Source organism: Rosa chinensis, chromosome 7 (genome assembly GCF_002994745.2).
Source record: "Rosa chinensis cultivar Old Blush chromosome 7, RchiOBHm-V2, whole genome shotgun sequence".
Lineage (NCBI taxonomy): Eukaryota > Viridiplantae > Streptophyta > Magnoliopsida > Rosales > Rosaceae > Rosa > Rosa chinensis.
In genome coordinates, this window is record NC_037094.1 from 35,197,539 (window position 1) to 35,213,013 (window position 15,475).

The 15,475-nt window shown below is 41.2% G+C and overlaps 2 protein-coding genes across 2 annotated transcripts; both read left to right on the forward strand.

Moving 5' to 3' along the window:
• Positions 1–274: 274 nt before the first annotated feature.
• On the forward strand, positions 275–3,715 carry LOC112177093 (receptor-like protein kinase 7). The gene is given in 4 exon segments (XM_040511755.1): positions 275–2,949; positions 3,037–3,120; positions 3,123–3,340; positions 3,343–3,715. Coding segments are annotated over 4 exon segments (2,955 nt in total). The 5' UTR covers positions 275–380; the 3' UTR covers positions 3,427–3,715.
• Positions 3,716–5,496: 1,781 nt separating this feature from the next.
• On the forward strand, positions 5,497–5,925 carry LOC112177829. The gene has a single exon (XM_024316077.1). The coding sequence runs from the start codon at positions 5,497–5,499 to the stop codon at positions 5,923–5,925; it is 429 nt and encodes a 142-aa protein (XP_024171845.1).
• Positions 5,926–15,475: the final 9,550 nt, after the last annotated feature.

Genomic DNA, 15,475 nt, shown 5'->3' on the forward strand with positions numbered 1-15,475 from the left:
AAGAAAAAAAGACTTGATAATGCGTTGAATAAAAGACTTGATAATTTGAAATTACTCCATTTGAACCTAGATTTGCAAAACAATGAGGCAAATCTAGTGCTATATAACAAAATTTTAAAGCTGCCTATATACCAACTTAAAGCGAGTGACCGTTGCAAGGGAAATACAAATCCCTTTTCCTTTCGCGGGTAAATGTGAAATCATTTGATCTCTTGCAATTCGTAAACGATGTGTTGTACAAACACTCTGAAAGTGAAATCACAATAGACAAAATTGTAATCAGTGACCCTCAATCCTCAACAAGCAGCCTAATGGTTAAAATGGCACACTCATGGAGTCTCACTTCGCATTCCCATCTTCGTCTGTCAACTTGATCCATCATGCCATTACCCAAAAACCACCACCTCCATCTCCACCTCCTCTTCTTCCTCTTCCTCTTCCTCCTCTCCAACGCCGTCGCAGCAGACGAGCTTCAAATCCTACTAAAACTCAAATCCTCCCTCCAAGACTCCAACGCCCAACTCTTCGCCACATGGGACTCCACCGCCAATTCGTTTTGCACCTTCACCGGAATCACCTGCAACAACGTCGGTTCGGTTCGAGAAATCGATCTTTCGCACCAGAAGCTGTCGGGGTCTCTTCCGTTGGACTCGATATGCCAACTTCCATCATTAGAAAAGCTCGCTTTCGGGTCCAATTTCCTGCACGGGACAATCACGGAGGACTTGAGAAACTGTACGAATTTGAAGTACCTGGATTTGGGGAACAACTTGTTCGCGGGTTCATTCCCTGACATATCTTCCTTGTCCCAACTGGAGCATCTTCATTTAAACCACAGCGTGTTTTCGGGGATTTTCCCGTGGACTTGCCTCACCAACATGACTGGTCTGATTCGTTTGAGCTTGGGTGACAACCCGTTTGATCCGAGCCCGTTTCCAAAGGAAGTAGTAACTCTTAAGAAGCTCGAGTGGCTCTACTTATCAAACTGCAGCATCCAAGGAACGATACCAAGCGAAATCGGGAACTTGGTCGAGCTTATCAACCTGGAGCTGTCAGGTAACAACATGCCCGGAGAAATTCCGGCCGAGATTGGACAGCTCACCAAGCTCTGGCAGCTGGAGCTCTACGCCAACAGGTTCACCGGAAAACTTCCTTTCGGGCTAAGAAACCTCATCAATCTCGAGAACTTCGATGCTTCCACGAATTTTCTAGAAGGCGATTTGAACGAGTTGGGGTTTCTGACCAATTTGGTTTCTCTGCAGCTGTCTAAGAACAATTTTTCAGGCAATGTACCGGAAGAATTCGGCGAGTTCAAGAAGCTTGTGAGTCTGTGTTTGTACGCTAACAAGCTGACCGGTCCTCTGCCTCAGAAATTGGGGTCTTGGTCGAAGATGGACTACATCGATGTGTCGGAGAATTTCTTGACCGGGACTATTCCGCCGGACATGTGCAACAAAGGGACGATGAAGAAGCTGCTCATGCTTCAGAACAAGTTGACCGGCGAAATTCCGGCAAACTACGCGAAGTGCACGACGCTGACCCGGTTCAGGGTCAACAACAACTCCCTCTCCGGTGTAGTTCCGGCTGGACTTTGGGGATTGCCGAATGTGGCAATCATTGACATCACTTTGAATCAAATTGAAGGTCCGATTACTTCCGATATCGGAAACGCCAAGAAGCTTGCGCAGTTGTTTGTGAGTTACAATCGGTTATCTGGTGAATTACCGGACGAGCTTTCGAAGTCAACTTCGTTGGTTTCGGTTGTGTTGAATAACAATCAGTTTTCCGGTAAGATTCCGGCGAAGATAGGGGACTTGAAGCAATTGAGTACCCTGTATTTACAGAGCAACTTGTTGTCTTCTTCAATTCCCAAGTCATTAGGAAGCTGTAGTTACCTGAGTGACTTGAACATGGCAAACAACTCGCTTTCCGGTAAAATCCCGTCATCTTTGGGCTCTTTGCCTACCTTGAATTCTTTGGATTTGTCTCACAATCAACTCTCCGGTAAAATCCCGGAAAGTCTGGCATCTCTGAGACTAAGCATGCTTGATCTTTCGCATAACAGACTGACCGGTGCCGTACCGGAATCTCTCTCGATTACAGCCTACAACGGCAGCCTTTCCGGTAACCCGGGTCTCTGCAGCATGGACATCACCTACTTCCCACGGTGCTCGCCAGAAAAGGAAATGTCCAACGATGTCAGGACACTCATTATTTGCTTCTCAGTGGGTACAGCAATTTTGTTTGTTTCACTCATTTGCTTCTTGCTCTTAAAGAGGAAGGAGAAAGATCAAGACCGTTCATTGAAGGAAGAATCTTGGGATGTAAAGTCTTTCCATGTAATAACCTTCAGTGAGGATGAGATTCTTGATTCCATTACTCAAGAGAATCTAATTGGAAAAGGAGGTTCTGGAGATGTCTACAAAGTGTCACTAGCCAATGGCAAAGAACTCGCCGTGAAGCACATATGGAACACTGATTCAAGCGGCCGGAAAATGTTCAAGAGCACCACACCGATGCGAGGGAGACGGGGCAGTGGTAGTTCGAAATCGAAGGAATTTGATGCTGAGGTGCAGACGTTGAGCTCAATAAGGCATGTGAATGTGGTGAAGCTGTTCTGCAGCATTACTAGTGAGGACTCGAGCCTTTTGGTCTACGAGTACTTACCGAATGGAAGCTTGTGGGATCGGCTGCACATGTGTGAGAAAACGAAGCTTGATTGGGACGCAAGGTATGAGATTGCAGTCGGAGCAGCCAAAGGGTTGGGGTATCTGCACCATGGCTGTGAGAGGCTAGTGATTCATAGAGATGTCAAGTCCAGTAACATTTTGTTAGACGAGTCTTTGAAGCCCCGGATTGCGGATTTTGGGCTTGCCAAGATGGTTCAGCCTAATGCAATCAAGGACTCGACTCATGTTGTTGCTGGAACACACGGTTACATAGCTCCTGGTTAGTAATCAAATTCTTAGTTTTTATTCAGGTTCTGTTTTAAGGTAATCAAATTCGTTATGTACTAATTTAATTTTGGTTATGCAGAATATGGTTACACCTACAAGGTGAATGAGAAGAGCGATGTGTATAGCTTCGGTGTAGTACTAATGGAGCTAGTGACCGGGAAAAACCGATAGATCCATCATTTGGGGACAACAAGGACCTAGTGAACTGGATATGTGGCAACCTGAAGGGTAGAGAGAGTGTGTTAGGTGTGGTGGACTCATACATTCCTGAGGCATATAGAGAAGAGGCTATCAAGGTATTGAGAATTGCAATTCTATGCACAGCTAGGCTTCCAGAGCTAAGACCTTCCATGAGAAGTGTCGTTCAAATGCTTGAAGAAGCTCGGAGCCAATGAAATTGCTGGACATTGTTATCAGCAAAGATGGTTCTAGTAAGAAAATGGAAGTACATGAGGGAACAGAGGAGTGAAAATCCAGACTTGGGGGTTCGAAAATTAGTTGGAGCAACTCGATCGTCCTCTCAATGGTTATAATTAATTTCCACTTAAAAAACTTGGAAAAACTTAGTATATGACAACTGAGAATAGTGCCTTTAACTACATAATAGCCAGAGCCACCAAAATCATACATGTTTTGTAATTTTGTTAATGCATAAGAGTGGCCAAGGCTCTTTTTTGTACCATGTATTATATATGTATCTAGTTGCCTTTGCCTTGCTTGAGAGGAAAGCTAGTTAATTTGTTTGAAAGAAAATTTGGAGAACAGCCAAGTTTTAAACCCTTCTAAACTTTTAACCTTTCCTAAAATTTTTAATTACTTGAACAGTATTCCGGGCATTAGTCACCGGAGTTGAGCATTACTCAAGATAGATTGATCGAGCAGTACTTGAGGGGAGCTCTAGTGGATATATTTCCAGGATTATGAAAAATAGGCCATAAAAGTCTAATGGTTTAAAAACACAGGAGTAGTTTCCAAAAAAAAATATTGTATTCACTTTCATTGCTTGTATTTTTCTGGGAAACAAGAACTTGTTTGATACGCAAGGTAACCAAGCAAATACAAAGGGAAAAGGGACAGGAATGTTTGCATCAGTGTAAGAGTAGTGGTGAATGATGGTTGCTTATGTGAGATACCAAGAGATCTTTACTAGATTTGATGGCATTGTTATCTTCAGAATACTATGACATGTAGTGTTTTCATGCTTTTAGCCTCTGTGCATACTTAATTTGTGATGCGACAGGAATCTTCTTAGAGGTTGGCTATTTTGGTCAATATATGTCATGGTCGTCTTAGATGTAAAAAAATAAAATAAAATAAAACAGCTCAACATCTTCGAAGATCACCAATTATATGAGCTTTTTGTTAATCTTGTTTTCTTTCAATGTGATCATGGTAACTGTTTGTATAAGTTTAGTATTAAAAAAATAATAATAAATAAATAAATAAAAACTGTTTGTACACCCTAAGATCACATTGAAACTGTTTGTATAAGTTTAGTATTAAAAAAATAATAATAAATAAATAAATAAAAACTGTTTGTACACCCTAAGATCCATTCTTAGAGCAAATGCATCCATGAACCAAGGGCAATTGCTGATTTGCTAATCAAATTGGTACTACCAATCCACTATTCATCTCAAATTAGCAATTGCCTTCAGCTTATACAATGCACCAATGAAAGGCAATTTGTCTGTCAATCCACTATTCACACTTCAAATTTGAATAATTTATTAAACTTATAATTTAATTAACTAAACAATTAACAATTAGATTAATCATACAATGTTAATTTAATAAAAAAATTAATGCATAAGTTTTAAAAACAAATAAAATTGTATTTGCTGTATAAATATCGTTATGATAAATATCCCTGAAAAAAATAGTTTTTGTTATGATAAAAAAAAATATCTATGACAATTGATAAGATTATCGACCAATCTTCATTTGCCATGTGTCGACTTTAGATACCTTTTTCTTATAAAAAATATATATGATTTCTGATCAGATAATCGCCCAATCTTCATTGGACACGTGTTAACGTCAGATATCGTTATCTTCTGAAAATATATCTAGGATATGTGATAAGATTTTCAACCTATATAAACGTGACACGTGTACTTATCCTAACTTTTTATCTTTCAATATTGGTAATAAATAAGCTTCAGACTCCATTCTCTACTCACACATTCCTCTCATTCTACACCTACATTTCTTTTGAAATCTATCATCCATCTCATTTCTCCTTTTTCCGATGGAAGAATTGAACAAATGGTTGTTAGAAAGGGAGCGTGAAAATATGGAAGAGCTCGAGCGGATTCAAGCTAGAAACTCTCAAGCAGCTGCAATGGTGGCGCAATATCAATTATCGGAGACACCTAGAGGACGTGGTTCAAGACCTGGCCGTGCCCCAAATGTCGAAAGACATAGAGAAGTCTAAGGTCATTTTCTCCTGGAGGATTATTTTGTCGAACGTCCAGTGTACGATGAAGCAGCCTTTCGAATGAGGTATAGAATGCAAACACATGTCTTCCAACGCATAATGGAGGATCTTTGCAACCTTGATAGTTTTTGGGGGCAAAAATCAGATGCCACTGGAAAAATTGGATTGCTTCCCGAACAAAAAATGACAGGTGCCCTGAGAATGCTTGCGTACGGTGCAGCTGCTGATCAATGTGATGAAATCACTAGAATGGGAGCTTCTACAGCGCTAAAATGTCTGAAGAAGTTCTGTAGGCAAGTCGAGTTTCTTTACTCTGGGTGGTTCCTTCGTCCTCCAAATTCTGCTGACTTATATAGGCTTCTCAATAGAGGACAACGCCGTGGGTTTCCAGGAATGATTGGGAGCATCGATTGCATGCATTGGGAGGGGAAGAATTGCCCAACTGGATGGACTGGAGCTTTCTCGGGTCGAAAGGGTAGACCAACTATTATTCTTGAAGCTGTGGCGTCTTACGATACGCATATATGACATGCTTTCTTTGGAACCCCTAGAGCTCAAAATGACCTCAATGTTCTTGGTGCATCTAATGTGTTCGAGCATGTCATAGGTGGAACTGCTCTTCTAGTTGAGTTTGAGGTCAATAACAAAAGGTACACTAATGGTTATTACCTTGCTGATGGAATATACCTGAGGTGGTCAACTTTTGTCACTGACCAAGTGACTGTAATTGGTCATGTAACTAACCATGTCACTGACCAAGTAACTGTAACTGGTCACGTAACCGACTATGTAACTGACCATGTCACTGACCAAATAACTGACCATAAAATTAAAATTATATAAGTGAAATTTAAATTACATTAAAAAATAAAACTTGATTTCCTAAACAACATTTAAATTTAGTCGAATTGGGGTATGTAGCAACCGCTACTACCACCATCGGACATTGTTTTTGCTACGATATCATCCTTCTTCTTTTTCCACCAAGCCTTTGATTGTGGTGTCATGGAATTAGTATCCATGGCTATAATTCTTGCATCTTCTTTCGCCTCTTCAAATTCAAATACCTTCTTTGTGTGAGCAGCAATTTCTTCTTTTCTTTTCTTCACTAGCTCAACAGAAGCTTGGGTTGATTCGGCCATGGCTTGAATAGCAAGAGCCATACTTTCAGCTGCATCTTGCGCCTTCTTTCCTTTCTTCTTTGCTTCTTTGGCTCTCTTTTGTCCCATTGGTCTTGGCATGGAGCTTGATGGTGTCTCCGAAACGATATCATCATCCAACTCAATTGGAGACTCATTTTCAGAGGCAGTAGCTGTCGAATATGATGCCGGTGGTTGAGGATTAGATGGTGGATCAACAAGATACGGGTGGTACTTAACTTTCTCCCAACATTCAAATTTATCAAATTTCTTGGGATATTTTTTCATGAAGATCCCTTGAGTTTGATTCATCTAAACAATGACAATGAAGAAATAAAAATCAACCAATAGAAATAAAATATTTGTAAGAGACAAATCTAACTTAAAAACATAAATAATAATAATAATATAACAATTAATAGTATTGGGGGAAAAATCAATACCTCGTCCATCTTATTGGTGCCGCTATCTATACTATTACGGGAGGTCATTTGCGCATTGTGCCAATCTTTGAGAATTTTTTTCAACGTTCGAAACTGAGATTGGAGAGCTTGAGGAGTTCGGCTTGTAGGTGGACCTTGCCAATTTTGCACATAATCAGCATGAACCTTTTCCCATAACTTGGAGGAGGTTATATGTTTTCTGGTGATCGGGCACACAGTCTTACGTGCCTATGAATCACACAATTGAATTTGCTCGTCGGTAGACCAATTGGTACCCGAATCTCCCATTGTTGGATGATAATTGAAAGAAATGAAGAGAAGATTGATGGAGGAAGAAGATGGAGAGGTAAAATTGTTGAAAATTTTGGTGTGAGAAATTAAGGTGAGGAACTAGGCATTTATGGAATTTTTGAAAAAAAATTTCTGATTATTTTTTTACCCCATTCAGATTATTTTTTAGGGTGGAAAAAATCTTACCGTTGTCAATCAATTGCAGCCATTGGATCACATGATCCAACAACCACAATTAAGTGACCGTTGCACAAAGGACAGTTAAAAAAAAAAACAGCCGTTGGCAGCAGGCCCATGTGGGTGTGGAGCCCACCACCAACGGTCGGGCAATCCATTTGCTGATCCTTGGTCATCCAACTGCCTGGGCAGGTGGGGCCCCCAAAAAATTGCAAATTAATCCGGCAATTTATTGCCACTGCATTCCACTTTTCCTTCTTTCTCTCCAATTGGTCATCCAATTGGTATGTTGGTGCATTTGCTCTTACAGTTGCACTTAATCCTAAATCGTTCAAATAAACATTGCGAGTTGTCTACGTCGATAATCGTGCCAAGTTATGAAAGTTGTTGGTGTAGAATCTCCCTTAGCAGCATGATTACGTACTTTATTGGCCCAAAAAAAGAAGAAGCCATTACTACTTTAACGGCAGGTGAGATGACTGTAAGGATTTGTTGCTTCCAGGCTCCCATGGTGTATGTCATCATGCTTCCATTCCTTTGAAGTTTCCCTCACCACGTTATCGTGTTCTTCTAACTTTTTCAATCAGTAAGAGACCAAGTATTGGATGCAAAAAAGAAAAAGAAAAACAGAGTATCTTCATGAACAAAAAACTAAAAAAATCATGTATTTAAATCAAGGCTGTCACTTGGTTAGTTTGAATCGATTATAGGTATTATCAACTTCAAAATCAAAGCTTTCGGTTTCAAAATTGAGCTACCAATTACCAACCAAAATTTTTGGTTTTTAATCATATCTACGAAATGCGGTAATTCGGTTTTCGATATTACCAACTTTAAAACAACTAATCCTTTGTAATAAAAATTAGAATGACCAATACTAGGTTTTTTAATTTTATAGTTGTAAACTTTGTATTCATCTACTTATTATAGCTTTCTTTTGTACATATGACATCAAGTTTTAGCCATTTTCAATAAAACTAGGTTATTTAACAATCTTTGACCAAGTTACTTCAAGTACATGTACTAATAATGTAGTATATGTAGTAATGTTCATACTATTATAAAAAAAAATATGTATATTTCTTAATATACATGTATGTGTATTGAAATCTATAGTATATAAAGCTAATATTTAGATAATCGTTAGATTCGGTATTTATCAAAACCAAACCAAAACCAACTTTTTCGGTAATTTTTTATTTCGATTTTGTCGGTCTCGGTTACCAAAAAATCGATTTACCAAACCTAAAACATCAGTTGGTATTCAGTCGGTTTGGTAATTATCAAACCAAGTGGTTGCCCTAATTCAAACTCAAAAGTATATGAAGTGGTGTACGTCACTGGAACCCCTTACTCCAATCCTTGTCATTCTTGTCGTAGATCTTTCAAGGTTTTGGTACAGGACTTCAAAATTTTTCCTTTTTTCTTCCAGTTTAGGATGAAAAAAAGTATTACAACAAAAGTTCAGTGTGTCGAAAATACTTTTGATATTTTTAGCAATGAAGAGAACAGGAATAATGATTGATGGTTGTTTCCTTGGAATATTTTTAATTTCGAAAAGTTCTGCCATACCTTAAGGTATCAGTACCTTAAAATTTGTAATCACATATGGGCCGTCCATTTTACACGGAAAAATTCAACGGTTGTAAAAAAACCAAAGCTATAGACTGGCTACCTACTATGTAGGTAATATTACCGTTAATCACTAACAATCGTATTTAGGAGATAAAGCAAGCACGACATCTAGTATGTTTTCAATCGTATTTCGCAGGTGTTTCTGGGTTGTTTTGAATTTTTTGTATGGTTTCTTGAATATGGGAGTGAGTGATGAGTGTTTGGGAAATTTGAATGAGTTTTGTGAGAGATTTCAAGGGATTTTCGAGAATGTGGGTAATGCATTTGTTAGTAGAAAAAATCAATCGAGTTGGATTTATGGTACGGCCAGTGGTTCCTTTTCAAATTGTGATGCTTTGAGGTCAAATTTGATTTTTATGTTTTCGCAGGTGTTTCTGGGTTCTTTTGAATTTTGTGTCTATGTTCTTAAATATGGGAGTCGGTGATGAGTGTTTGGGAAATTTGAATGGGTTTTGTGAGAGATTTCGAGGGGTTTTCGAGAATGTGGATGATACATTTGTCAGTAAAGCAAATTAATTGAGTTGGGTTTATGTTAGGTATAAATTGGAATGTGGTGAGAATGAAGTTGGGAGTGAGGCAGCATTTTGAGTTTCTAAGTACTGTTTTTCTTTTGGACTAAATTTATTTTAGTCTCTCCAACTTTATGGCTAAAATCACTTTGGTCCCTGACTTTTTTTTTTAATCACGATGGTCCCTGTACTTCCAAATTACATTACCCTAGTCCAAAATTTGACTTTGACTCAAAACATGACGTCATACGCTGAGTTGGCCCCTACATGAGGACCCACTTTCCAGAAATTGGCCCTCAATTTGGACAAAATGTCCAAATTACCCTCCTCTCCTCTCTCCTATCCTAATTCCCACAACCCTCTCTCTAACCCCAAAAACCCAGATCTCTTTGCAGCTCTGCTCAACCGCCACCATGGGCACAACCACACCAGCTCAACCGCCACCATGAGCGCAACCCAATCCTCCTCTCCTACCTCACTTCCTGCTCTCAATCCTTTCCTCCAAATCAAAACAGTTTCCGACTACACTCAGCTCTGTTCTTCCTCATCTTCCAATCTCCCCAAACTGACTCTCTCTGTACTCTCTAGAGGCATTCATACCACTACTCAAACCATCAAAACCAGATTTCACAAAATCAAAATCGCAAAAAGCATCCAATCTAACACGACCCTGTGATAAAATCCAGATGAGCCAACTTCAAATCACTAATATTTGAAAGCAAAATCCAGAAATTCACACCAAAAAAAAAAATACCTGAAATTCACATCCACCCAGTGTTGGCTAGTAATAGCCGGTGCACAGAGTTTTGTAAGCCAATGATTTGGCACCAGAATTATTACCACGCACCCTACTGTGTAACGAGAGTAGAACCTGATTACCCTCCTCTATTGTGATGCACTTTAGGGGGAATGTCTTCCCTTTGCAATACAATTTCTCATCCTTGAGCATGTACAATGATGCAAGTCGCTGGAGGCTTGTCGCTTCCATGGGATCCTCTGGCAGTGTGCCGTCATTAAGGTAAGAGATGAAAAGAGTCATCCAGGAAGGAGGTGGTGTTGTTTTAACAACAAAAATTTCCGAGTATGGTTTGGAAATACTTAGCTGGGTTAGAGTTTCAACACTGACGTTACTGTCGCGATCCTCGAGAAGGCTGGTAGCGAGTCTCGCCAAGCTATCCGCTCTCACATTCTTTAGTCTCGGTATCTGGGTGATCTTGAAAGAATTGAAGTCTTGTAACATGGCCCCTGCCAGGCGTTAGTAGTGGCTCAAGTTAGAATCTTTGGTTTGGGAATCACCACTGTTAATGTTAGTGACCGAGGGGTCTAATTAACGTTAAATAAAGAGAGAGAGAGAGAGAGAGAGAGAGAGAGAGAGTAAGAGAAACACAAGATGTATAGTGATTCGTCTCCCACCTTAACTGGAAACTACGTCCACTTGAAGTGTTGTACTATATGGGTTTGGGCCTTGCGGCCCAAAGGGATTACAAAGTGTGTTGTAATGGGATGGATGTTTAAGTGTGAGGAGGGGTCTCTTTTATAGGTAAGGGAACCCCTCTCCTTTACATATTCTTCAATGTGGGATCTAAAAACCACTATTCTAGTCTAGAAAGCCATATTGTGAAGACAACTTGGCAAGGCAGGGAAGGTGGCTTCCTGGCGAGGTATTGGTCGCTTCCGACTACCGTGGCGTAGCTTGGACATCGGACTATGAGATGCATGTCGCAGTTGGGTCCCACCATGGCTTGTGGGCCCACAAAGAGGGTGTTACTTATGCTTGGTGATGTAGCCAATTAGTCATGCTAGTGAGAGGTATCTACAACCACTTACTTGGTTGACCACTAGTTGGGAGTCACTTAAAATGTTGAGATTTGTGGCTCCCAACTCCCGTGCTAGTTGCACACCGGTTACCAAGGCTTCGTATTTTGCTATATTATTTGATGCTCTGAAACTGAAGTGTAGAGCACACTCATATGTGAAACCCTTTATTTGGATCTGTGATGATAAATACCAACACCATTGTGCCTGTTGTTGGAGGAAACATCAATGCACAATTCCCAAACCTCGTTTAGTAAAGGTGTCGCTGGTACATGTTCTTGATTCATGGTATCCTCCAGAGGTATGAAATCTACAACCACCTGTTCCTTTATGGTCGTCCATGGTTTGTAATGGATATCGAATTCACCCAGCTCAATTGACCACTTCACTAAGTTTCTTGATGTATCAGCTTTTTGTAGTATCTGCTTCAGGGGCTGATTAGTGAGGACATGAATGGTCGTAGTCACTTGGCGGCACTGAGCAAGGCGAGAGCTAGTTTTTCAACTTCTGGATACCTGGTCTCGGCATCCATAAAACATTTGCCCGTGTGGAAGACTGGTAGCTCATTGGCATGCTCTTGTCTGACAAGGGCAAAGCTAACAATTGTCTCAGATACTGCTAAGTAAAGATATAAGACCTCACCTAGGACAGACCTCACCTAGGATGGAGACAGATGCCATATAGTTCTTGATGGCGACAAAAGTTGCCTCGTATTCAGGAGCCCATGTGATTTGTTTCTGGTGTTGGGTCTTGAGCAACTTGAAGAATGGGGTACATTTGTCTGTTAGCCTGGAATGGAAACGAGACAAGGCGACCAATTTTTCTGTTAGTGACTAGACCTAGTTTCTAGTGTTAGGTGTTTTCATGTCCAGTATCGCCTGAACCCTCCCAGGAGTGGCCTCTATTCCCCTCTCAGTGACTACAAAGCCCAAGAATTTTCCACCTTGTACAACAAAAACGCACTTTTCTAGGTTCAAACGCATACCATGCCAATGATAATGTCGGATACGATGCTCAAATTAGGGATGTGACAATCCACTATTACGCTCTTAACTAGCATGTCATCTACGTATACCTCCATTATTGTACCAATATGCTCAGCAAACATGGTGTTAACTAGCCTTTGATACGTGGCCCCAACATTCTTGAGGCCGAAAGGCATTACCTCATAGCAGTATAGGCCCTTGTTAGTGGTAAAAGCGGTGTGCTTTCTGTCCTTGGGGTCTATTTTGATATGATTGTACCCAAAGAACACGTCCATAAAGCTTAGGAGTTTGTGTCGGCAGTCGAGTCCACGAGTTGGTCAATTCTCGGTAGCAGGAAGCTATCTTTTAGGCAGGCCTTGTTGAGGTCAATATAGTCCACACATATGCGCCGCTTACCGTTGGCCTTCTTGACCATAAACACGTTTGCTAGCCAAGTGGGGTAGTTTACTTCTCTGATAAAGCTTATGTCTTTCAACTTTTTCACTTCTTCTTGAATGGCTCTATATTTTTCTTCGTTGAAAGCTCGCCACTTTTGGCGTACTAGTGGGCAAGAAGGAGAGATGTTCAGTTTGTGGATGATTACCTATGGTGAGATTCCAGGCATATCTGCGTAGGACCAAGCAAACACTTCTTACCTAAATTTGAGGAATTGGATCAAGGCGTCACGGGTTTTGGGATCCAGGCCAGACCCGATCCGTACCTTTCTCTCGAGAAGCTCATCTGAGATTGAGACAGATATGATATATTCAGCTGAACTTGGTCTTGCTATTTGCTTGGTTCTCTTCTTTTGCTGAGATTTAGTATTGCGATTCATCCATGAGTCCTCCTGGGAATCGTCTGGCTTGTCAGAGGGAAAGGGTTGTCCTCCTAGCGAGAGTACTTCACTTCATCATCCCCTAGTGACAATTAATGAATTGCATTGCCTGCCCATTTCTTAGTCACCGTTGATTGCGAGGATACCGCCAGGTGTTGGTATCTTCATCATCAACATGTGTCCTGCAACAAATCATTGTAGTCCCCATATTGCATCCCTTCCAAGAATAACATTGTAAGAGGAAGGACAATCTACCACAATGAATCTGTTCTAGATAGATGTGATAGTTGGTGCCTGTCCGAGAGTGATTCGTAGTATGTCGGAACCCAGGGGTTGGGTGAGTTCCCCAGAAAAGTTGATTAAAGACCTATGGTTTTGGTAGATTTTCTTGCTGTCTTGGTGTAAACCTTTGTAGCAATGCTTACAAATGATACTTAATGCTGCTCCTGAGTCAATCAGGACTCGGTGGCAAAGGTAATGATGCATCTGCATTGTGATGATGAAAGGATCATTGTGGGGTCACTGTAGAAGGTCCTCTTGTATGAGGAAGGAGACAGAGTCCCAAGGTACCTGAGTCTCGGTGTCGTCAATTTGAATGTTCATCATCTCGTTACCAACAGCGTATCCGATAGTGGGGCAATGTCACTTAGGTTGGCGAAAATGCTTCCCCTCTGGGCCCCTCCATATATAGTCATGATTCGACCATAGACTTTAATGGCATTGGCACCAGTGGCGGGAGCCCTGTATTTTACAACTGACCATTCTGAATTAGGTGTTCTATGGCGTTCTTGAGGGCATAACAAAGATTAGTATTGTGACCCAAGTCCTCATGACAGATGCAATACTTACCGTTATCCTCCTTAGCTTCCTTGTTTTTGTTGAAATGACGTTTAGGAAGAGGGATGCTATCTTTGTGGTTATTCCATATTTCTTCATAGGAAGCAGTGAATGCTGTAAATACCTCATACCTTGGCTGGAGTGAATCCCTGTTGCAGTTGTTGCCATTATACTGCTGCTTAGGCTTTTCTGGGCTCTTGCCATAGTTTTGCTGTCGTTTGTCTTGGTTGTAGCTAGGCTTATCTCGCTGCCAATCTTTGCTCTTGCCCTCCTACCTAGGGCGAACCTGAGCTAGTGGCTTTAGGTTCAGTGATACTATCGTCGCTGCTGGGGTCTCCGTACTGGTACCGGTCTTGGGAAAACCGAAAGTTTCGAATTCTGCTTGTGCATGTAGAGTGGCCACTTCCTTCAAACTCGACAAGCCACAATTTGCTACTAGAGTCCGTTGACGGTTTAGCTCATCTAAAGGAGTAACCTGGTGGTTATGTCTAACGCTGTATTACTCGATCCCATGAGTAGGCAAGGTTCTGGGGGTGGTTGGCTAAGGGAGTCATTGTGTAAGGCTGTGTTCATGTAGATAATCCTCTGAGTGGTACCAGTGGTAGTGACAAGGGTATTGATTGATGCATACCAATACCTGAGGTGCCGACAAGCTGACTGGCTGTCCTAGATATGGGTATGCCCAATGCAAGAAGTGTTTCAGCTGTCGGGACACCACCAAGTGTTGATAATGGCTTTTGCTGGAGAAGGCGTTCCAGGGCAGCATTGTTATCGACCTTTCGTTGCAGTGTGTCTAAAAGTAGCTGGTTTTGCCTTTCCATCGCCGTTGCATGGTTCTGTGCCTCGATCATGATAGCATGCTCTCGTGCTGCTTGCTCCTTGAACTGGAGAACATCTTGCTTGGCAAGTTCAAGGGCAGCAGTGATATCTGCCATCGTGGCAGAACCACCAGCAGTGATTTTGGAGTTATCGCCTTCCGTGAGCGTGAACTGTAGGGCTCTATTGACTTCTTCGTCTAGGATGGTGTTCGTCGACATTGCTAATTTCTAGCATAGCGGGGAGACTAGTGGTACCGTTAACTAAAAGGAGGAAAAGAGAAGGAACCCTCCTCCTAGCTACATTGTTCCCAGAGTCTTCCAAGAGCTGCTTGCCAACGAAGTTTGGGATCACAGATTTGTCTAGTCCCGCCTCCTTCTCTTCTCACAATCTGTCTAACACAACGAAAGTCAGAGAGAGACCGAGTTTGCCGACCTAAAACTCTCCAATGATTAAGTCAGTAAAGGTTGACAATATCGAGATAAGAATTAGATTAGAGAACTTATCTGTTGTGGAAGGTTTTTGGCCTTATATAGGCGTTACAGGATGTTGTGTCATGTTCAATTCAGATGTGGGAGAGGCAGGCTCTCTTTGGAATATATCCACGCAGTGGATG